Below are 24,120 nucleotides of genomic sequence, written 5' to 3' on the forward strand. Positions count from 1 at the left end.
TTTTTTTTAAACCGTTACGACACCCCCAAAATGTATGAAATGAAAGACACTCGAATGGAATATTTTCCAAAACGATGTAAGCTAGCATTTCCTGGCAGCGAATCTCAGATAGATTACTACAAACAACGTATACTTCGTTTTCTGGAGATTCAATAATACATTTTACGCTCTAATTCCAAATGAAATATTACACATTTTAATATTAATTATTTCAGCTAATCTATGAGAGTCATTGTGAAACAAATTAATAATTTACGTCGTCAGCAAAAACTATGAAAGACAAAATATTAGATAATCGACAGAAGTCATTAATATATAAAATAAAAAAGAGTGGGTCGGAAAGTAATATGGTAATTATGTACGGTTTGAACCGTCTAAACTAATAAAAGCACGTGATAGATATAGCTCTGTGTTATCTCTTTTCCGATTGATGTCTTATACGATATGAAATAAATTATAAATTGGTGCCTTATCCGACGCAGATGGCATTAGTGATTAACCATAAAATATATTTCACAAAGAAACTGTGCCTAGATGGCTGCACGGTAATCTTTAGACAAGGGATAAGGGAGTTTACAGATACAATCTGCGCATTGGCAGATAAAGGTGATTGTACCAAAAAGATATAAAACCCACCAGAGATGAATACTGGATATGCGCTCATGAAAGTTATGTAACATTATTCATTTATGCACCAACGGTACATTCTAAGATACGCAGGTGGAAGTATTCTTTTCAAAAGGGCAAACAAAAGGTATTCATGAAGCACATCTAGGACTTTTGCAGTTATTATTCTAAGATGCTCAAAGTGGAACTTCTCCATATGTTATTTGGGGTCATTTGTACCATGTGCTATCTGTAAACTCCCTTATTAATGTTCTTATAAATCTCGGGAAAAGATTTATTTAATGTTCAATGTATCCCCGGGGATCTCAGTCATATAGAAATACTGTAAGCATGTGTGACCAGATGTTTTCCAGACAATCCCCTAAACGAGGATTTCTTATGAAGTCAAAATACACCCTAAATGAGGATTTCGCGTGTTTTTTCCCCGAATTCACACCTTAAACGGGTATTTCTAAAAAGTGGACTCCTAAACAAGTATTGTAAGATGGTAAACCCTTGAGCATTTTGAAGAGCGATAGGGACTGCATTTTAAGTTGTTGACAATGTAAAATAAATCAAATTGCGCTTCTGATATAAAATTCACAATCTAAGTATTTATTTCAATAGAGAAGCAACGACATCAACCTGTAGGCCTACAATTCCAAATGGGTTTAATGCGCAGACATCATTAAGTCCTTTCTATGAAGAAAAAAAAATACATTTAAAATTTGATCTATATTATGTGCAGTAGATGACAGTGTTTACAAAAAGTACACAATGTACAATGAACAGTTACTATTCTGGATTTCTGGCTATATGCAAAACAAAGTATAATTGACCTACTATAATGCGTGAGACTGGTAGGTCTGGGTCGGTATCGGATGGGCATCCATCTTGATCTACTGAAGATCTAAATAATAATAATAAGATATTTCTATACCGCAATTAAATTGCATATTGCGTCTAAAGACCGGCAGGCGCAGGCGGCGGCCGGTAGTCATGCCAATGGGCATTATTACCCCCCCCCCCCCCGGTTAGGCCCTGGAGAAAAGAAAGTTACCCCTAGATGCATATACCGGCGTGTACAGCAGGATTTTGAACCATCTTGAAAAAGTACCCTTTATTTTTAACGAAAATCATTCCCAAAATGGACGTTTTTGAATCCCTTAATGAAAACTGGCAACGGGAGGCATTTTAATCCTTGCAAATGCATAAAATGGCATGTTTGGTCCCCCAAAAGATTGCTCCCCCCCCAAAAAAAAAAAAAAAAATAATAAATAAAAAAAAAAAAAAAAAAAAAAATAAATAAATAAAATAAAAAATAAGTAAATAAATAAATAAATAAATGAATAAATAAATAAATAAATAAACAAAATAAAAAATAAAAAAATGAATTAAAAAAAAAAAATACGGGCGGCCCGAAAATGACGAGCGGGCGGTCGAGGACAACCAAAAGATTTTTTTTTTTTGCCCTATGATACGCGTTTTCTTGGTCACGCATCATCAGTATTTATATTTGACTGAGACCCCCGGAAATGTTTTTACTATATAGCATTCCGTATTTTTTTGAAAATATGAACAGTTTGTTTGAATATTGACAGTACACTGCATGGCCAATTAACCTGAAACAGACAAACAAATGAATAAATACATAAATACATAGTCTTCTACATATGAACTCTAAATAAATGAATAAGTAAATAAATCTAAACTAACTTAACAAGATTATTTTACAAATATTTAATTCAATTTGCAATGTAATTTTCCACTCCGACAGCATTTTAGCAGAGATAATTTGTCAAAGTTAGATAGATCAATAAATAAATAATAGAAAATCTTAATTAATTAATACAAATTAATAAATAAAGAATGAATAAACGCGTATGAACATTAAATGAGCAATGAAATAAACAAACAATCAAACAAATAACAAATCGGGAAATGGGTCACACACATGGTCACACATGACCGAGTACAAATATCAAGACATTTAAAGATGGCGGCGTCCACAGCGCATGTGAGCTCAACGCTGTTTGTGAGAAACTTACCATATTCGGCGACTAAAGATGATTTGGAGTCTCTTTTTGGAGAAATCGGCCCACTAAAGCAATGCTTTGTTGTTACTGACAAAGGTAAGTATTTCTAATGGATAGAAGATTGGAATTATAAATTGCTATCCACAGCAACAGATCACGCTGTTACCCTTTAACAGTCCCATTCGTTGATATCTGTGTGTAGTGTAACTAGAGGTGTGAGGCGTATGATGGTTCACTCATATTTCATAGAATTAGAAGCATTAGTATACTTTTTGTGCAGGAAAAGGTGTTTAGTATAAATACTAATATCCCCTCTATTGATTCACACAATTTTCAAGTACCACTGTTTAATTAAAACTCACCAGAATTCACTCTAAATCGGCACTTAAGAAAAGTGAAGTTTAGTGACAAATTGATGCCACGGTTGCCACCTAAATTAAAAAATAGCAGGTAAATAAAATCAATTTAACTGACCGATGTGGGGGGAAAATATGGCGCTTGTTCACAACTGTGACCATACTTTGGACCCGCAACTCCGGCACGGCGTGGAGATAACACATCTAAAATCATATAAATCTTCCACAATTGTTCAAATAACGGTCATGATTTAAAACTAAATTAAAAGTAGGGTGTCTGATTGCGCAACCGATGTTGTGTGCTAAAATCCTTCCCGTTGAGATTACACGCATCCCTATGCAGTCTACCTGCATTGCGCGACCATTCAAAATTGGTCAATGATTTTATGAACAAATTGAAATTCAAACCTTTAGACCATTCTTTCTTGTTTTTGTGTCAATTTTTGAAAAAAAATTTGGAGTATTTTTTTTTTAAACGTAGACATTTGTGATTGACTTACCTCTTAAGTGTCACTGATGATAATGAGCTAACATGCAATTTACTTTACAGAAACACTGACCTCTCACAAGAGTTTGCGATGTTGGTTCCACTGGATAAGCAGATTCACATGACGTACACAAACTCTTTTCTTTCTTCATGTTGCCAATTTGTTACATACTTTAACATGATAGCAATTAGTGTAAAAAGGTAGTGCAGGGAGTGCCCTAAATTCAGGAAACTCTGTGTGTGGGCCTTAGGGCGCGTTCATGCTTGATTTTGACGGCCAGAATCAGGCATCTGTTACGCGTTTAGTTTAAAACACGCTTGCGTTCATGCTCACTTTTGTAGAATCACCGAAAAACGGCGATCACGATCGCCGATCGTAAACTCACAAAAAGATGCGATTACAATTTGTAAACGCGTTTAAATGGGGTCAACGCACTGACCTCTAGTGGGTCTACGTAGCATGCGCACACAGGTTTGCGAATCCAGCTGAAGGCCACCCAAGGAGAATTGCCTGGAGAAGTGAGCATGAACAGTGCACCGTGGAACTGCGATTACGATGAGCGTTTACGATGAGCGTTACAAATCGCTCATTCTGCCTTCAAAATCAAGCATGAACGCGCCCATAGTATACTTAAGTATTATCACTGTGATTGTTATTTTTTACACCCCGTTCCTTTTATATCATTGTTTCCAGGAGTTAAAGACAAGTGCAGAGGTTTTGGATATGTCACATTCGCAGTGAGGCAAGTATTAACTATTATATAATATTTGTTGTAATGATATATATCTTAATTGTCAAATGCTCCTTCTTTTAAATCCATCTCCTCTTCCTTCATCTTCCTCCTCTTCCTCCTCCTTCTTTTTTTTCTTCTTTTTCTTCTTCTTCTTCTTCTTCTTCTTCTTCTTCACCTTAGTCTTCTTCTTCTTCCTCCTCTTCTAATTCTCTTTCTTCTCTTTCCTCCACCTCTCTTTCCTCCTCCTTTTCCTTGTCCTTTTCCTTCTCTACCTCTTTCTTTATATTCTTCTTCTTCTTCTTCTTCTTCTTCCTTCTCTTCTTCATTAAAAAAAAAAACTCCTTATTTTTCTTAGATACATTGGCATCGATGGGAAAAAACACAGTCAGATTTCTCTTTAAACTCCATGTCCCTTCTAGCTTCTTTCATTTAAAACAAATATCTTTTTATAACTTTTTCAATTGCTTAATTACTTTTTACTTGTACAGGGATGATGCAGAAAAGGCTTTCAAATCCACTCACGCCCTGGTGGGAAGAAAAATCAGAGTGGACTATGCCGACAGAAAACCTTCTAGGAAAGGAGCCCCAAGGGAGATAAAAGGAGCTCCAAGGGAGATAAAAGCAGAGCCAACAACCACAAAATCAGCTGCGGAAGGTATTATTGTATTCTATTTTCCAGTAGTATATCCAGAATTGTTATTAATCGCTTAATTTAAGAAGGTTGAGTTCTGGGAAGAGGTGAAAAGTACTTTGTGAGCGTTATCATTGTGATTATGTAAGTGTGGAAGAACATCAGATAAAAAATGTTCCTTGAAAAGCATGGCTCTTCAAATGCCTTAATATTCTAAATATGGCATGTAATATCATAAAAATCAGGACAGATTTTTATGCATCATATTTGTGTAGTCCCATATACATCTTTCAAATTTCTTATCATTTTGATGATCCCAGAACCTTGCAGTATACACCAATACTTATATTCCAGATGATGAACCTTTTCTGATCGATTCCAGAACGTTTTTTTCATATTGCAATCGCATGACCAGAACTCAACTTTATCTATAATTTTGTGTATCTACTATATTCATTTTTTGAATATTTTTAGTTGTTCATCATTTTAATGATTTTAATAATTTTTCACTTGGATACTTACATGTACTTTAAAGCCCAAAATAATCCATGCAGACATTTATGGGAAAACTTTTGTTTTACATGCACTATTCAAATAAAAACACTTTGTGTTAATCATTAATGTCTGAAGTGATGAGTTTTTTACATATATTTTTAATTCTTTAATGTACAATTTACTGATTCCTTACCAAATACATTGTAATTCATTTAGTTTTATTTCCAGGTATTTATACTGTATGAACTTTTTTTTCAGATGATAAATCTCCATCAACATCAAAACCAGTTGAAGCTGTCACAGAGACAACTACCAAACAAAAGTCTCCCAAACAAAAGTCAAAACAAAAGAAGAACAAAAAGAAGAAAGAGGTCAAAGTTCAAGGGTCAGAGGTCATCTCTGAGAGGGAGAAGAGAAAGAGCAGACTTATTGTCAGAAATCTTCCGTTCAAGGTCAGTTATAGCCATAAATTAAGAAGTGCCTGTAGTAAACACTTTTTTAAAAGAAATTACCTTTTCTGGTGGTTGAATCAAATATACAGTTGAATCAAACATACAGACAACTAAACTATTTATACCCCTGTAAATTTGATTTTGTGTGTGTGTTTTACATAACTCAAGACTGAAAGGTGACTAATTAGGGCATTTTTAGGGTGTGTTCAAGCGATTTTTTGAAGCTAGAATCACAAATCAAAACGCAATTAGAAAACACTGTTCCTGCGGGAGAGCGTTCAAGCAATTTTTCATCAACACTGATTCTCGCTCATTTCAAGCCCAGCCACTGCTCATCACACTGTGCAGTTTGACCCAGGAATTATAGGTCAACTTTGTGTCCGTGTTTACAGTCGACTGTCGGTCAAACAGGAAGCAGGCCACGATAATGACATTATAGAATCATGATTGAGATCTCCATTCGTTCAAGCGATTTTTAGCAGAATCACGATAAAAAAAAGCATCTTTTGGAGCGTTTCATGTTTGCATCTTTTAAACACGTTTATTTTTACGACCGATGAAAAATCGCTTGAACGCAACCATGTTTAAAACTATATGTCCTTAAAGGGGAAGTTCACCCTGATGTACAAGTCCCAAACCTGTCTACAAAGGCCACTTGTCCACAGTGGCTGCTTTTTGTGTTTACCCATGGGTGGCCTTAAAGGTAATACAAGTTTTGGGAAATTTTGAAAATTGGCTGGATAGTGATTCTTTAAAATTTTGATATATTTGGATGCCCCTGTGGATGTATTATAAGCACTAGAAGATTTAGCCCCTAAAGCACTTCTGCTTTCGAGAAAAATTGAATATAAAAATTTACCGGTACTCCCGGTAAATTCTGATAAATTTCAAATAGCGCCTACGGCCGTACAATGGTAGCTGCGACCATGAAAATCTCAGAATATGTAGTTTTGATATATAATTTTCAAACGGGAATAGCTTATAGTTTTATAGCTTAATTAATATCTAGACCTTGAGAGAGAGCTATACAACATAAAGAGTTTATTATTTACAATTTCATAACTATAGACTCGATTTCAACCGTGACAATGATCACTGAATATTGTAGGATTGCATATGCTTATAATATGTTCATTTGAACGAAATTCATGACCCCATACCAAAACTTTGTATTACCTTTAATAGGCAGGTTTGACTATAAGTTTTCTGCCTTAAATGGTTACTGTGATATACTGCCTTTTGCCACAATGCAGAGTAACTTTCACATTTCGAGGGTTCAGTAAAAACTCAAAGACGTAACTCCATATTTTTCCAAAATGAGTATTTGATATCAAAATGTTCAGAAAAATGTGGGCTTTCCAGGAAACACAAAGACTTAACTCCACCCAACACCCCATCAAAGTCAATGGCTAGTGAAACATAGACTTAACTCCTTAAGGCCCAAGTGCTCAGTGACACATAAACCACTTTTTCTTGAAATGGTCAAAATGGAGTTCCGTTTTTGTGTCACTGACCCCTCGAAATGGTAAATGTGATATACAGTCTTTTGCCACAATGCAGAGTAATTTTCACGTTTCATGTCACAGTGCACGGAAGAGAAGCTCAAGTTCGTCTTTGAGGTTTTCGGTACGGTGACCGAGGTCTCGATTCCCATGAAGGAGAAGAAGAGCATGGGCTTTGGATTCGTTCAGTTTGAGGAGCTTGGGAATGCCGCTAAAGCTCACAAGCAGATTAACGGCAAGCAGATAATGAGTGAGTTCATTCTGGGATTTATCCGTGATCGTTCAATTCCACATTTGTCCTTAAAGAGAAGGTTGAGTTCTGGGAAGAGGTGAACAATAATTTGTCAGCGTTATCATTGTTATTATGCAATTGTGGAAGAACATCAGATTAGAAATGTTCCCTGAAAAGCATGGCTCTTCAAATGCCTTATTATTCTAAATATGGCATGTTACAGCGTAAAAATCGGGACAAAATTTTATGCTGCATGTTCGTGTAGTCCCATATACATCTTTCTGTGTACAGTGCTTGTAACTTTACCAAGAATGGGCCAAATTTCTTATCATTTTGATGATTCCAGAACCTTGTAGTGGACACCAATACTTATATGCTAGATGATCAACCTCTGCTGGTCGATTCCACAATGCTTTTTTCACAATGCAATCGCATGACTAGAACTCAACTTCATCTTTAAGGAGTAAAGATAGTTAATCCTCTGACCAGGGGTAAAGATGATAATATTGTAGTATTCATGTAATCCATTATACAAGCATAAATTATAGTAATACAATGTAGTAGTTGTAATTGCAGTAATAGTAGTTGTAGTGGTAGTGGTAGTAGTAGCAGTAGTAGTAGTAGTAGTAGTAGTAGTAGAAGGAGTACCGGGTAGTACATGTAGTAGTAGTAGTGGTAATAGTTGTTGTAGTAGCATTATCGTTATGGCATTCTTGTGAAATTCATTCCTACTCATTCACTTTGTGCTTCATTGTGTATAATGCATGGGAATTCAAACCTTCCCGTAGACTTTACACGCAAGTGTGTGGGTGTACACACTCAATGACCCGTGGCTTATTTCAAGAGAATTAGTAGGAGTAGCATTAGCATTATAGTTATGATGATGATGATGATAATCAACAAATATATTTGTATGTGATGTTTATGTTTTATTTTTTAGATCGTACGGTGGCTGTGGACTGGACCATTCCTAGGACAGAGTATCTGCAAGCTATGCAGAAGAACAAAGAATCCTCACACCAAGGTCAGTGCTCCAGTCAAGCCCCTACTGGCTTAATTTATCTACTTATTCATGGCTTTACACAATTTGTGACTAGCAGACAGTGGCTGAATCGTTCACAAATTGTAAATCCATCTCAACATGCTCAAAGAATAAACAATCAATATAATTAATCATTTATTTATCTATTGTTTCACCAAAAACAGTAACAATTTGTTTGTTTACAAAAATATGTCTCTCCAGTAGTGAAGAAAGGTTCATCATCAAGAGTGATCTCAGGTTCATTGACCCATTCAAAATTCTATATCAAGTGTCTCTCCAAGTTTCTCTCCAAGTTCCTTGGTCTTGAGCCAACCGTTTCAACGTTTCCTACCCTGTTGCTCCACATTGTATGATTACATCGTCTAGAAAGCCTTTACGAGGTCTTCCCCTCTTCTTCTTACAGAACCAAAATATATGAAACGGGGTGGTAAATGGGACCAGAAAATAGCACTTGTCAGAATGTTTTCTTTTACTTTCAGAGGATGATGCGGGAGAATCAGAAGAGGAGGAGGAGAAGGAGAAAGATGAGGAGGATGATGATGAAGAGATGGTGAGTGAAGATGTTTTTTGGCACTGCACATCACATTGAAAATGATACAGGGACGCCAGTTTTCAGGCAATAGCCTGAATTCAGGCCCTGGCGAGTTATTTTCAGACCATAGTTTAGGATTTTTGTGTACAAAATAGCTCATTCTAGGTGATTTTCAGGCCCTCTGATAAATTCTAACTGGCATCCCTGATGATATTAACAATGATGATGATGAAGATAATGTCTCATATATATTAAATTTTCAAACGTTCTGAGTTGTGTCAAGTTACAAAACAATCCTGTTCCATACCCCCCCCCCCCCAAAAAAAAAAAAACTGTTCACAAAGTAAAAATTAGTCTCTATTAGGACTCGATACAACTCAAAACTACTTCCTTTGACAAAAATGTTGACTTAAGACTGTGTCAAGATACTTTCCTGTTTGTGGGAGCTCTTTCGGGATTCTGTGATGTCTCAGTGCGATTCTCTCAAAGTGTTATTCAAGTATTTTTTGCTTTTACCAGAGCTCTTATGAAGCTTTTGAGAGCTGAATCGCTCACCGCTCTAATGTTTGTCTGTTTGTTTGTTTGTTTGTTGTTGTTGTTGTTGTTGTTATTGTTATTGTTTTTTTTAAATTTTATTATTATTTATTTATTTATTTATTATTATTATTTTTTTTTTTTTTTTTTTAATTTATTATTATTATTATTTTTTTTTTTGGGGGGGGGAGGTTCCACAGGCTTTATGCCTGTCAACAAAATTTGATAGCTGACTTGTTCTTCTATTGGGTTCTAGCTCCAGCCATCTTTATTGAGTTATTGATCTTCCAGTGATTATGTCATTTTAACAAGAGATCCCTGAAAAACTGAATAAAAAGATATTATTATTATCATTAGTGTCACGTCTGACAGACATGAGCGCTATAAAAGAACCCACTATTATTATTATTTTTATTATTATTATTATCAAATAGTAGTGGTAGTAGTAATAACATTGTTGTTATTGTTGAAAGTAGTAGTAGTACAGTCAAACCTGTCTCTAGCGACCGCCCAAGGGAAACACAAAAAGTGGTCTTTGTAGATAGGTTCCTTTAGTACATATTTCAATGAGAAACCATTTTCAAGGGAAACAAAAAATGTGGTCTTTGTAGACAGGTGGTCACTAAAGCAGGTTTGAATGTAGTAGTATTACAACAACAATAGATTGGGGAAAAATTAATATATATGATCATTTTGTTTACATCAGGACACGGACAAGGAAGAAGAAGAAAGCCAAGTAGAAGCAGACCAGGACAGTGATGAAGAAGAGGAGAGTGATGTCGAGATGGATGGTGAGGAGGAAGAGGATGAGGAAGAAGAGGACGAAGATGATGATGAAGAAGAAGAGGAGGATGAAATGGACAATGATGAAGAGGAAGACGATGAGGAAGAAGACAAAGGCAACAAAGCCGGCAAAGGTTGGGGCTTCAGGAAACCCTCGGAAGATGTCCAAGAAGGAAAGACTCTCTTTATCAGGTGACTAGATATTCATTTAAAGCCCCACTGCATTACTTATAGCTACTTGCACTCTCTATATAGCAAACAATGCCTAATCGGTGACAGTGGGTCCCCCATGGTCCCCTTTTTCTTTACATAATATGTTACTTGAGAGCTGATTTGTTGAGATAACAACCTGTCAGTAACCTTGCAGGGAGGTCTAATCCCCCCTGGCCAAACTAGTGCAGACAGGCTTTAATGCCTCATCTATATAGTTCTTCCATCTGTACTTCTTGATCTAAATATTATAACATGTGGAAGTGTCACAAGTATAGTGGTTTATTCACCTGACTCTCAGTCCAAGGATTGAGGGTTCAAATCCCAGCCCGACACCTTTAAGTCAAAGTTTTGCATCACCCCAATCCCAAATTCATCACAGAAGATTTATTTTACATCACTGTGGCACTCATCAAGTACCATGTACACACATAACGGCCACATTTGTTTCTTAACTTTGTGAGTGAGCAAAGCGAGTAGGCCCAAAAAAGAGAGAAATTTGTAATGTGATAAAAATTTCATTTTGTAATCAACACACTAGATAAGATATAAAATAATGTATTATAAAGAGCGTCAAAGCTTGATAGACATAAGTGCTACACAAGAAGCAACCATCGTTATTGTTTTGTAATCATAGTGTCATTCAGTTCTTCTTATACTTCTCATTTGAATAGTTTTCATTGCAAATGGAAAAAGAATTGAAGTACTTCCGGAGTGATTTATTTGTTTGACCTAATCAGAATTCAAAGAGAAATTATAAGTTTGAGAACAGGCAAGTTCGATGATCTCAGAAATACCCTTGCAGCAAAAACACTTCAGATCAGTACATCTGGGTAAATTAATCCTACTTAGGAGTCAAGTTGTTTCCGTTTCAAATTCATTTCTCAGTTGCTTGATTGCCTGTTCTCCTACTTCTGACTGAAATTCCTTGCAATTTAAATTGAAGTACTCTTATGTTAGTGCAACTACCTGGGGCCCTACTTCATAGTGACATTGTTTTGATTACAACCTCAGGTACCGGTACTTACAAAAAGATCATAAAAATTGTCCACTCTGTAATGTCTGATATTACTTGTTTCATGGCACATTGTGTTAGAAAGTACTTCTGGTTTAATTGCATTGTCTCTCTTACTTCTAACGATGATAATAGTGAATATTGTAAGAACTTGTCTCTCAAAATGATGTGTCTTGTGAATCAACTTGATGCGATTATACCTGTAAATGTTTCTGCTCTCATTCATCCGAATACAACACTATTCATAATACTACCACTACTACTTTGAATAATGGTGCCAATAACTGATTGATTGATTGATTGATTTTATTTCATTTCATATAACAATTGTTTGCACAATAAAGAACATACAGTAGTTGACAAAGTAAGATCAAAATTATGAAATAATAAATGATGATGATGATGATGATATGATGATAATAAAAAATGATTATTATACTAATAAAATTAATAATAATAATGATGATGATGATGATGATGATAATAACAAATGATTATTATAATAATAAAATTAATAATGATGATGATGATGATGATGATGATAATGATGATGATGATGATGATGATAATGATGATGATGATGATAATAGTACAAAAATTAAAAATAATAATGATATTGATAATGATAATGATGATAATACTAATGATAACAATAATCATAATTTAAAAAAAAACTAACAACAATATCAGACTGTATCAGTTAGAATTGACACTCTTGCCTCAATTTTAATAGATATTTAATCTGAATTGTAAACTGCAAATATCCTTGACTTTGTGATAAATACCTCTTGAAATTTTGATTTGATACCCCCTACTCATCTTTTAACTCAATTCATTTGCAACAACAAAAATGTTTCTTTATTTCAAATGTCATCCAGTAGCCCATTCGCCACCTGTTGATATGAATCATTGTTATTGCAAACAAAATTGATTTGGTACTTAGTACCTATTTGTCTTCAACTTCATGCCGTCATATTTCTTACTGAAATTCTTTTTAAGGGCTTTAAAAGAACTGCAGTACTTGTAGCTAATTGCTCCCTCTAAAGAATGCCTAAGGGGGTGCCTGTTGATCCCCAATGATCCTCTTTTTCTTATGTTAATTGAGAGCTGATTTGATGAGATAACCACCTGTCAGTGACCACGCTGGATGGTCTAATCCCCTCTGGCCAAACTAGGGCAGACGAGCTTTAATTACAAACCAAATTAACTTGGTACTTAGTACCTATGGTGTCTACAACTTCATGCCCTCATATTTCTTATTGAAATTCTTTTAAGGGGCTTTAAAAGAACTGCACTACTTGTAGCTAATTTCTCCCTCTAAACAATGCCTAAGTGGTGCCTGTTGGTCCCCCATCATCCTCTTTTTCTTATGTTAATTGAGAGCTGATTTGATGAGAAAACCACCTGTCAGTGACCACGCTGGATGGTCTAATCCCCCTGGCCAAACTAGTGCAGACGAGCTTTAATTACAAACCAAATTGACTTGGTACTTAGTACCTATGGTATCCTCAACTTCATGCTGTCATGTTTCTTATTGAAATTCTTTTAATTACAAACATAATTGACTTGGTACCTACATGTATGTTGTCCACAATTTCATGCCCTCATATTTCTTATTGAAATTCTCTTCATTGCAAGCCAACTAGACTTGGTACTTAGTACCTATGGTGTCTTCAATTTCATGCCGTCATATTTCTTATTGAAATTCTCTTCATTGCAAGCCAAATTGACTTGGTACTTAGTGCCTGTGGTACTTAGTACGTATGTTGTCCTCAACTCCATGCAGTCAATTTCTTATTGAACTTCTTTTAATTACAAACAAAATTGACTTGGTACTTAGTATCTATGGTTTCATCACCTTCATGCCGTCATAATAATAATAATAATAGTGAGTTCTTGTATAGCGCTCATGTCTATCATAGTGACACTCCTGGCACTCCCAATTATTACCCTGGCTTTAGCACGGCTGACATACGGCGCTCTAGTATTTGAAGGAATTAATTTCTGCCAGGTACCCATTTACAACACCGGGTTGGGTGTGACAAATGCAGATCAAAGTCTTGCCAAAGGACATTAGTGCCGCGGCGGGACTCGAACCGTGGACCTTGTGATAGACAGTCCGGTGACATATCCACTCTACCACAACACCTCATGTTTCTTATTGAAATTCTTTTAATTACAAACAAAATTGACTTGGTACTTAGTACCTATGGTGGCCTCAATTTCATGCTGTCATATTTCTTATTGAAATTCTTTTAATAACAAACAAAATTGACTTGGAACTTAGTACCTATGGTGGGCTCAATTTCATGCCGTCATGTTTCTTATTGAAATTCTTCTAATTACAAACCAAATTGACTTGGTACTAGGTACCTATGGTGTCCTCAGTTTAATGCTGTCATGTTTCTTATTGAAATTCTTTTAATAACAAACAAAATGGACTTGGTAATTTCCTCAGTTTCATGCCGTCATGTTTCTTATTTAATTTCTTTTAATAACAAACGAAATTGACTTGGTACTTAGTACCTATGGTTTCCTCAGTTTCATGCTGTCATGTTTCTTATTGAAATTATTTTAATAACAAACGAAATTGACTTGGTACTTAATACTTCCTCAGATTCATGCCGTCATGTTTCTTATTGAAATTCTTTTAATAACAAACGAAATTGACTTGGTACTTAGTACCTATGGTTTCCTCAGTTTCATGCCGTCATGTTTCTTATTGAAATTCTTTTCATTGCAAATTAAATGGACTCCATAAGGAGAGGGATGGAAATGAACAAAGAATGAATTTTAACGCTTGAGGCAGATGAGGAGTGTCTATCTAGATGTATTAAAGCCCGTCTGCACTAATTAGGCCAGGAGGGATTAAACCGCCCAGCGTGGTCTCTGGTAGGTGGCTATCTCATCAACTCAGCTCTCAATTAACATAAAAGAGGATCATGGGGGACCAACGGGCACCGCTTAGGCACTGTTTTCTATGTAGAGGGAGCAATTAGCTACAAGTAGTACAGTGGGGATTTAAAGTGTGCAAATTACCTGAAAAATAGTTTATGTATAGCTAGAATCTATAAAAATACACCTGTATCTGGGATATCCTTCCCAACTATTTTGTCTTGAAGGTTTGAAGGGGGGCATATAGTTGGAAAAATGTTCATATGTACTTGTATACTTGTTTTGGTCTTTTGCATTCATTTTTCTAATGTGCCTTGCTTGAATTCTTTGTCATTGAATTGTATGGGGGGGGGGGGGGGGAGGGGGGCTGGACTTGAGCCCCTTAATCTGCATCTAAAACTGTTACTGTACTAGTATATTCCATTTTATAAGATGATGACGTGGATCCTAATCAAATGATTAGTTGAGAGCGTCCACGTGACCAGGCATTTATTTAGCCAAACGCGTAATCTGTATAGTGAATGACCGGTCATTAACAAAATCATGTTATAAAACATCATTTTATAAAACAAATAATACACATCGTTTCATTCGGGAATCAGTAAAATTACCCACACTTGGTACCGTTGAAACAGTCCAAACACCCTCGGCTACCTCATGTGGGTAGTTCTTACTAATGCCCTCACTGCTGTATATCATTTGTATGATATTGCATTCCATTACAAATGTTTACAATTATTGTTATCCTTTTTTTTTCGAACACAGGAATGTGCCATATGACTCAACAGATGACGATATTAGGGACCTCTTTGCACCATTCGGAGAGCTTGAGTTTGCGAGGGTTGTGGTTGATCCGATGACTGAACATTCTAGGGGTAAGTTTCTCTAAATTTGTCTCGCGTCATTGTAAGAGGTGATGTAGTACACGCAGAAAAAAATGCTTTCCTCGGACTGTGTTTGGGAGAATGCTGATATACTATATTAAAAATATCAACTTCAAATATAACTTGTCTAACAGCATACGTTTGGGGAGACACCCCATCCCCTTCCACAGCAAGTGTACATTTAAAATATTCTTTTTTGTGACCATATAAATGTGCCTACTTGTAAATACAATCCAAAATGTATTTTGAAAATATAGTTTAAATTTTACAATTGACAAGATTTAAGTTTCAAAATGGACACAACAATACATTTTAGTCAGCAAATAGAAGAATTCTAGAAAAATTGTTTTTTTTACCCTCATTTGAAACCATTTCAGTATACAGTGCACAAACATTCTTTGGCTGAACGTTATAATTAATAATAATAGCTCGTTCTTATATAGCGCTTTTGAGGACCGCAGGCCCTCTCAAAACACTTTACAGATGAGTATATTATTACCCCCGTCATTGGATTCAGGCTTACCCGCACACAATGTATGCACATTCTCCACTCCTTGGGGAGCATTCCAGCCAGGCGTCAGTTTTACAAGCGCACACTTGCCAATCTATTCATGTACATTGATTTGCTTGTCTCCTTGCAGGAACAGCATTTGTAAAGTTCAAGAGGAAAGAAGATGCAGACGGTTGCCTTCATGAGGTGAGTAGAGCGTACACGTGACTAGGCATTTATTTGCCTAACGCGTAATTTGGATAATGACCAGTCATTATCAAATTCTAATGACCAGTCATTAGTAAAATCATGTTATAAAAACATCATTTTATATAACAAAAAAAACATAATCTTATAAAACAAATACATGTAATTAATAGCAGTGAGGGCATTAGTAAGAATTACCCACACATGGTACCTTTGGAACAGTCTAACACGCTCGAGGCGATAGCATAGGCCGTTTGGACTGTTTTGAAGGTACCAAGTGTGGGTAATTTTACTAATGCTCGAACAAAATGATGTGTATTATTTGTTTTATAAGATTATGTTTTATTTGTTTTATAAAATGATGTTTTCTATGATTATGATAATGACCGGTCATTACCCAAATTACGCGCGATTACGCGTTAGGCAAAATAAATGCCTGGTCACGTGTACGCTTTCAACCAATCATTTGATTAGGATCAACGTCATCGTCTTATAATTTGCATTATTAACTGCTTTGAGGGGCACTGGTTATACCTTTGGCGCTGTGGTGATTGCCACATAGAAAGTAAAGAAATAGAAGAACATTAATTTCATATGCAGGATTTGAATATATGTTTAACAGTATTCTGTATTTTGAAACTAATCATAAATTTTCAAGTCACCTGATTCTAACCCTAATGTTAACCCTATACCCAGTCAAATGGTTGCAACTCTAGTTCATTGTTTAAGGAAGTAAAGCCTATAGCTGATTTCACCAGAGCAAATGTCAAATCATTAAAAAAAATTGAATATTCGAGACATAATTGTATGTATACTTTCTTTCATATGAAGGGTGACGCAGTGAGGTTAAACGGCCGATTATTAGCTTTGAGTCCGGCCATCAGCAGAGCGGAAGCGGTCAAGCTCAGGACGGCAGACAAGGACAAAGCAAAGGAGGAACAGAAGGACAAGAGGAATCTGCATTTGCTGCGAGAAGGACGTAAGTGACCGACCATTTTTGCCGCCATATTTGGACCATGTCTTTGAATCTTCTGATTTCATTTGAACTGCGTTTTTCTAATTTTATTTCTTGTGGCAAGAGACATTGAAAGGGCCTTTGCCTTTATATTGTGTAGGAGATATTATCTTTATTTACTTTGGTGACATCTATTTTGGTAATATTGCCTTTACCATAATATGGAATCTGCTGTATGTACTTGAAAGTAATTAAGTCCAATGTATTTCGTCCCGTACCTTACTGCATTAAAGATTCTTAGTATACCTGATGATTGTATTGAGTTGTTATAGCTTGCAGCACACCTCAAATGTTATTTCATCATCAAGTACATGAACTATTCTGAATTATATTACTCACTCCTAGATCCTACTCAAATGATTGGTCATGCGCGGTCATGTTTGATTCATTTACTGAGTTTGTAGAATGAACTCATGCACGTGCATCATTTGTATACCGTTAATACCTGATAATGTCTGGGACTCAAAATTACCAAATACATTTTCTATGTAGTGTAGTACCTGGAGTGGCAATGTGCCAGACATGACTGCTATACAAGACTCCACTGTTATTATCTTTTCTTTGGTCTGCATTTCATCATGTTAAATGTTGGTTGGTTTCATGCTGGTTTGCACTTAACTTCGCACTATGGGTAGGCGCACTGGCTCATTGGTAGAGCAGTGGTCTCGTAACCAATAGGTCCTGAGTTCAAAAACAAGTTGATGCACTAAGGCATTGATGCTCATTAGCAAGTACCTTGGAGAGAACTTAAAGTCGTAGGTCCCCTCATTGCTTACTAACATCATACAAGTGCTTTCTTAGCAGTCAAGTAAAACACAAACAAAGAAACAAACTTACCTTGGAATTGCTCAATTGTATGGTGAAGTCGGCAATAAATAATCATTTGGTAAAATGGTTATATTTTATTCATATATTTATTCAGTGGTCAGAAAACGTGAAGAGAGATTTTACAATTATTGTTGCATGTTCACACACAACTTCTAATCTAGTGATAAAACATTGAATTTGGTTCTAAATGATCATGTGGATTCATTGCAATGATTTATTTAGTGATCAGACCGGGTACGAAGGCAGCGGAAGGCTTATCGGAGCAGTTCATCAACAAGAGACTGAAGATAGAGAACGTCAAGAAAGAGAAGCTCAAGAATCTGAACATCTTTGTGTCACCAACCCGTCTAGCCGTCCATAACCTCCCTAAAGCAGTGGACGGCAAGAAGCTGAAGGAGCTAGCACGGGAAGCAGCTGGAGACAAGACAGCAAGAGTTATCGAGGTGAGTTTTCTTTTCTCAATTCCTCAAAAGAAATATATTAGCAAGATGATTCATATTGTATTGAAAATCAAAATGTGATTTCTACAATTCAATCTTTTAATCAACACCTCCATTTGCTGTTCTTGTGGGAGACGAGAAGGCAAAAGTTATTGAGGTGAGTTTATTTTGGTTTAATTCCTCAAAAGAAATCTATTTGCAAGATGATTGATGTTGTATTGAAAATCAAAAAAGGCTAAGTTCTTTTTACACATGTTTACATTTTCTGAGATATGTCTTTTTCTATCTAATTGAAATGGATTTTGCTGAAATGGCCCTATAGGAATGAAAACTGAAGCATTTTAAAGAAAATGTCACATCGTTTATTTTACTGTTCATATTTCAAGTCTCAAGTTTTTTTTTTCTTATGTTATGTCTTGTTAGGTTTTTCAGGCAAAAATAATGCCTTTTATAAGATGATGATGTGGATCCTCATGAAATGATTGGTTGAGAGCGTACACATGACCAGGCATTTATTTTGCCCAACGCGTAATTTGGGTAATGACCGGTCATTATCCAATGGTAATGACCGGTCATTAGTAAAATCATGTTATAAAACATCATTTTATAAAACAAATAATACATAATCTTACAAAACAAATAATACACATCATTTTGTTCGGGTATTAGTAAAATTACCTACACTCGGTACTTTCAAAACAGTTGTTCCAAAGATACTTTGTGTGGGGAATTCTTACTAATGCCCTCACTGCTGTGTATTATTTGTATATTTATGTTGTTTTATTTTGACAGAATCTTTTCATTTTGTTTCTCTCGTTTTGTTCTTTTTTGTATTGTTTTGTCTTTCAGGCAAGGATAATGCGAGATGTGAACAACCCCAGTGCGCAGGGAGTCTCCAAGTCTCTAGGCTTTGGTTTCGTTGAGTTCACTCAGTATGAACACGCCCTAGCTGCTCTCCTGAAACTCAACAACAATGCTGAACTCTTTGGTCCCGACAAGGTGAATACATTCAAAGAAAACTTTATATGTTGTAAATGTAAGGGAAAGCACTGAAATTAATAATTAATGATGATTGGTAAAGTAAAGTTTGTTAGTGATGCTAGAGGGGAGGGGGCTGTCTGTATAGGGTATTTAATGTTTATATTTGATTTGTATCCCCTTTGTTATTATTTCATATGATATGTTCAAGGGCCTTCTGTTTTACAAGCCTTGTGCATTTTTTGAAGGTATCCTTTCATTTATTTTTTTTGCAAATTTGTGTATGTATGACTTATACAAAATAAAATTGAAATTTTTTTCAGAGAAAGATATACAAAATGAGTTTTTCACTGATTGGCAAGTAAGTAAAGAAACAACCATTGATATCATAACAAATAATGCATCTCATAATCTTGGAGAGATTCTGCAGGAAATTAGAAAGTGGTGAAATAACAGATAAATATGATTCTTTACCTTGTTATATATTCATTATTCTCATTTTCTTCTTGCAGAGGCCAATTGTTGGTTTCTCACTGGAAAACAGACGTGCCTTGGAAATTCAGCAGAAGAGGAGAGACAAGGCCAATGTAAGTTTAATTTGTTATTTTGTCCGGGTCTGGAAAAAATTTGTCCTTCTGCCTAGTGCTCTGTTTAGTTCAAATGCTTGTTTGTATCTCTGTATTTCATATGCAGCATGATTAAAATGATTCACCTACATGAACATGTACATATGTCAGCACCGAGCATAATTTAATTGCAAGGCTCTTAGGGAGAAACCATTTACAGTAAAAGAGAAGGTCAAGTTCCGGGGAGAGGTGAAAAATAATTATTGAGCATCATTATTGTTATTATGCAAGTGTGGAAGAACATCAGAGCAAAAATGTTCACTGAAAAGCATGGCTCTTCAACTGCCTTCATATTCTGGATATGACAAGAAACAGCTTTAAAATGAGGTTTGATTTTGATGACACATGTTTGTGTAGTCCCATGTACATCTTTCTGTGTAAAGTGCTTGTAACTTTACTAAGACTGGGCCAAATTTCTCATCATTTTAATGACTCCAGAACCAGAACAGGGGACGTATAAATCGTGGTCACAAATCTACAGAATTTACATTTTTTGATAGTGCATTATTAAAGGAAAAAATATTATCTAAAGATCATAATTGAGAGACCAATAGTGAGAGGTAGGGTTCATTCCTATGCACTAAGCGCTATATTTGCCGGAGATGGAGCTGGTGTAATAATATTCAAAGTCCTTTGGAAGAGCATGAAGACATTTTATCATAATGTGATATGCACTATACAAGAACAGCATAGTATTATTATTATTATTACATGTATAGCAATTATACGTACATGTGTGATGCTGCAGTTAAGGGTTTCTCTCTACAAACACCTTTTGTCCTTGTACTCTTTAACAGATGAAGAGACAAGCGTTTAGCAAAAACACAGAAGAGGAAGATGGCGAGGAAGAGAAGGAGGAAGTGCAGCCACGCAAACCCTACTCCCAGCAAAGACTCCAGGCCCAGCAGAAGACCAGTGCCGAACCCCAAGTCCCTGCCAACAGAGACATGGTCATGCCACAGGACGGCAAGAAGAAAGGGTTACCACGCCACTTTGGGGCCAAGAACCGGTGGAGGGATAGAGGGAAGGTGGCGGACGAGAAGAGGCAGAGGATGAAGGATAAGAGGCTGGTGCTGCAGAAGCAGGTGTGGAACAGCATGAAGACCCCGGAGCCGGCCGGCGGACTGAAGGTGAACAAGAAGGAACTCAGGAAAGAAAAGCAGGTGGGTAACTGCAGAATCAATTCAAGGCTCAACTATTTCATATAAATAATACACAGCAGTGAGGGCATTAGTAAGTACTACCCACACAAGGTGCCTTTGGAACAGTAGCCAAGGGTGTTTGGACTGTTTCAAAGGTACAGAGTTAGGATAATGTTACTAATGCCTAAACAAAATGATGTTTTACTTGTTTTATAAAATGGTGTTTTCTAACATGATTTTACTAATGCCTGGTCATTAGTAAAATTACGTGTTAGGCAAAATAAGTGCCTGGTCATGTGTGCGCTCTCAACCAATCATTTGATTAGGATCCACTTCATCATCTTATAAACGCTCTTAATAGTTGACTATGGGAACAAACAATGGATTGCAATGGTCCCCTTTTTTCACATGCACATGTATGAAATATATATAATACTTCAAACTATGTGACCGGTAGTCTTGGGTTTCAAACCTCATCGAGTAAAGAGTTAATTATGTTACGGTGCTCATGTACAGTATTTTTACTAGTGATGTTGTGTAGCATGATTGCTGGGCCCTCAGGGAGAACAGTATGAATACTGATGTGGCTACCCTGGGTTAAACAAGACATATCATTATTATTATTATTAGCATGCTACCGATACTTTGATGGGAAGGGGGGGGGGGTGGGATTAGGTTATCATGACACCGCTTTACTCTGGAAGATTCCAAAGGGAGTAGTAGACTTAACAGAATTCAAAGGATCTAATTTGGGGTTAGATACAGTTGGAGGGTTTCCTTTTCAGTATTTATTGTCTTTTGTTCCATTTAGAATCTCTCTTTCAAGGCCCATATACATGTACAACTAGCCAAAAAGTCATAGAAATTTAAATAAGGATATTTTGTTTTAATTCTCTTTCAATGCACCAGCATCATTAAATGGATTGGGTGTCTTTGTCTCAGATTCTGATACAAATTCCTGGATTTAGCTCATGCTGAAATAATAATTAACAACCTATAGGTCAGTCAGGGACCCCATGACCTTTACAGCCGATCACCTGTCTGATTATCAAGATATTTATGATTGGAAATCAAAACTTAAAAATTCTTTTCCTAACGGTTTTTATAACAATACAGTCTTTTGGGGAAAATGAGTATGTTAAAAGAAAAACCAGTCACTCAAAGATTTTTACTTTTTGAGGCATCTTATGATCATTTTTGAAGCGCAGTTTTGTTAGGGCTTCAATATTACACCATATCACAGACACTGATAACACGTAGGGCCATGCATCTCATATTTAACATTGTTAAACGATGCCTTTAGTTCTTTTTCATCAAATGAACAATTGATTAAACTGAAATGAATTTAACTTGAATAAATTGAATTCTCTTCCTCTTTCAAACTTGCAGAAAAACCAGAACCAGAAGAGGAAGAACACTCGTGATGTGAGAGAGGAGAAGCAGTTCAACGCCATGGTAAACAAGTACAAGCAGAAGCTGACACGGGGCAGCGAAACAAGAACAAAGGGCTCCTCCAAGTGGTTCGATACATGACAACCTTGATCGCTACAGAGAGAAAAAGAGAGCTGGGCCCGGTCTTAGAAAGAGTTGATCGCAACTACTGTACATGTATGTACATAAGAGATAGGAGACTGCAAACTTGCGATTAATTGGAGGACTTACGATAGATTTGGATCAGTCGCAACTGTTTGTAAGACGGGGCCCAGGACATGAGAGACTGTTAAAATGATGAATTTTATCCTATTCCATTTTGTACAAATTTTTTGAAATGATTGTGTGCAGATGGACAGTGGTTTGAGATTGCAGAAAGACCATTGAAATGATATTTAAAATCATGACATGAATCACTGATCATGAGGTTATTTATTTCAGCAAGAAGTGGGTAAGAGTACTTTGCAGAGGACGATGACCCCCGAGAGGATGACCTCATAACTCAAGTTATTAGTTGCACAATATGGTATGCTGTTCTTGTGTATCAGATATAAATAAAACAATGTCTCTACAGTGTACATGCAACCTCCAAAAAATACTTTTGAAATGATTACGCTATTCCAGCTCTAGTCATATGTCCCTAATATTACACTCGAAACATTTACGGAACAACTTCCTGCTGGGTTCCTTACTTCACAAGGGTTGAGAGTGGCAAATGTAAATTAATGCCTCACCAACGGATGCTAAAGTGTCAGGCTGGGATTTGAACCCTGAACCTTTTGATCTCCAGTCCGGTGACTTACTATACTACCCTGTCAATCAAGAGATCTCCGTACATTTTGGCCATTCATGTCAGTTCCACCAAATTGTCCTAGTGGAACCATTTTCACATAATCCAGAAATATATGTAACACTCAGAACTAGTGTGAAATGGTCCACATATACTTTTACAAATTATTTCTTCCTTTTATTTAAAAAAAAAAATCAATATTGCTTAGTATCATAGTTAATCATTTTAATTGATGCAAATACTTGATAATAAATTTTGTACAAAATTCACACTTTTAAACTTCCACTGTGTGGATATTTCATCTCATTGCCTTTAATTAATTTCCCTCCCTCTCTCTCCCTATCCTTCCCTTCCTCTCTCTCTCTCTCTCTACCCCTTTCCCTTTCTCTCTCCTTCCCTTCCTTCCTCCCTCTCTCCTACCCATCCTCTCTCTCTCTCTCACACTCCCACCCACCTACTCTCTCTCTTAGTCATCTCTACCTTTATGATCAGCTCATCATGAATACCAAAGAAATTAAAATATGACGGTTAAACAAGGGAGAGGGAGAAAACAAGAGATGAGAAGGCAAAAAAAGAGAGCAAGAGAGGGAGACACTGAAGTTACTTGTAGATGAAGACTGAGAGAAAGAGACAAATATTGAGATCGTATAAAAAGATCATATTATAGAGAGACGGAGGGTAAAATGATGGAAGGAAGGAAGGAGGAAGATGGGAGAGATGAAAAAGAGAGATGATAATGAGAAAGGT

General features: G+C 36.2%; 1 protein-coding gene across 1 annotated transcript; it reads left to right on the plus strand.

The window, feature by feature from the left end:
- The first annotated feature begins 2,579 nt into the window (after nucleotides 1–2,579).
- On the plus strand, nucleotides 2,580–23,652 carry LOC578427 (RNA-binding protein 28). Its single transcript, XM_778596.5, has 16 exons — nucleotides 2,580–2,738; nucleotides 4,180–4,228; nucleotides 4,708–4,874; nucleotides 5,604–5,797; nucleotides 7,384–7,549; nucleotides 8,472–8,555; nucleotides 9,053–9,123; nucleotides 10,346–10,614; nucleotides 15,308–15,417; nucleotides 16,068–16,123; nucleotides 16,955–17,102; nucleotides 18,189–18,409; nucleotides 19,256–19,405; nucleotides 19,897–19,971; nucleotides 20,808–21,173; nucleotides 22,542–23,652. The coding sequence occupies exons 1-16, from the start codon at nucleotides 2,603–2,605 to the stop codon at nucleotides 22,683–22,685; spliced, it is 2,406 nt and encodes an 801-aa protein (XP_783689.4). The 5' UTR covers nucleotides 2,580–2,602; the 3' UTR covers nucleotides 22,686–23,652.
- Nucleotides 23,653–24,120: the final 468 nt, after the last annotated feature.

The sequence above is a fragment of the Strongylocentrotus purpuratus genome, unplaced genomic scaffold (genome assembly GCF_000002235.5).
Source record: "Strongylocentrotus purpuratus isolate Spur 01 unplaced genomic scaffold, Spur_5.0 spur5_scaffold_17, whole genome shotgun sequence".
Classification (NCBI taxonomy): domain Eukaryota; kingdom Metazoa; phylum Echinodermata; class Echinoidea; order Camarodonta; family Strongylocentrotidae; genus Strongylocentrotus; species Strongylocentrotus purpuratus.

Coding starts and splice junctions, on each gene's coding strand:
- LOC578427 (XM_778596.5), top strand. CDS start 2,603: ATGGCGGCGTCCACAGCGCATGTGAGCTCAACGCTGTTTGTGAGAAAC. Junction 4,229..4,707: donor TATGTCACATTCGCAGTGAG/GCAAGTATTAAC, acceptor TTACTTGTACAG/GGATGATGCAGAAAAGGCTT. Junction 5,798..7,383: donor TCAGAAATCTTCCGTTCAAG/GTCAGTTATAGC, acceptor TTCATGTCACAG/TGCACGGAAGAGAAGCTCAA.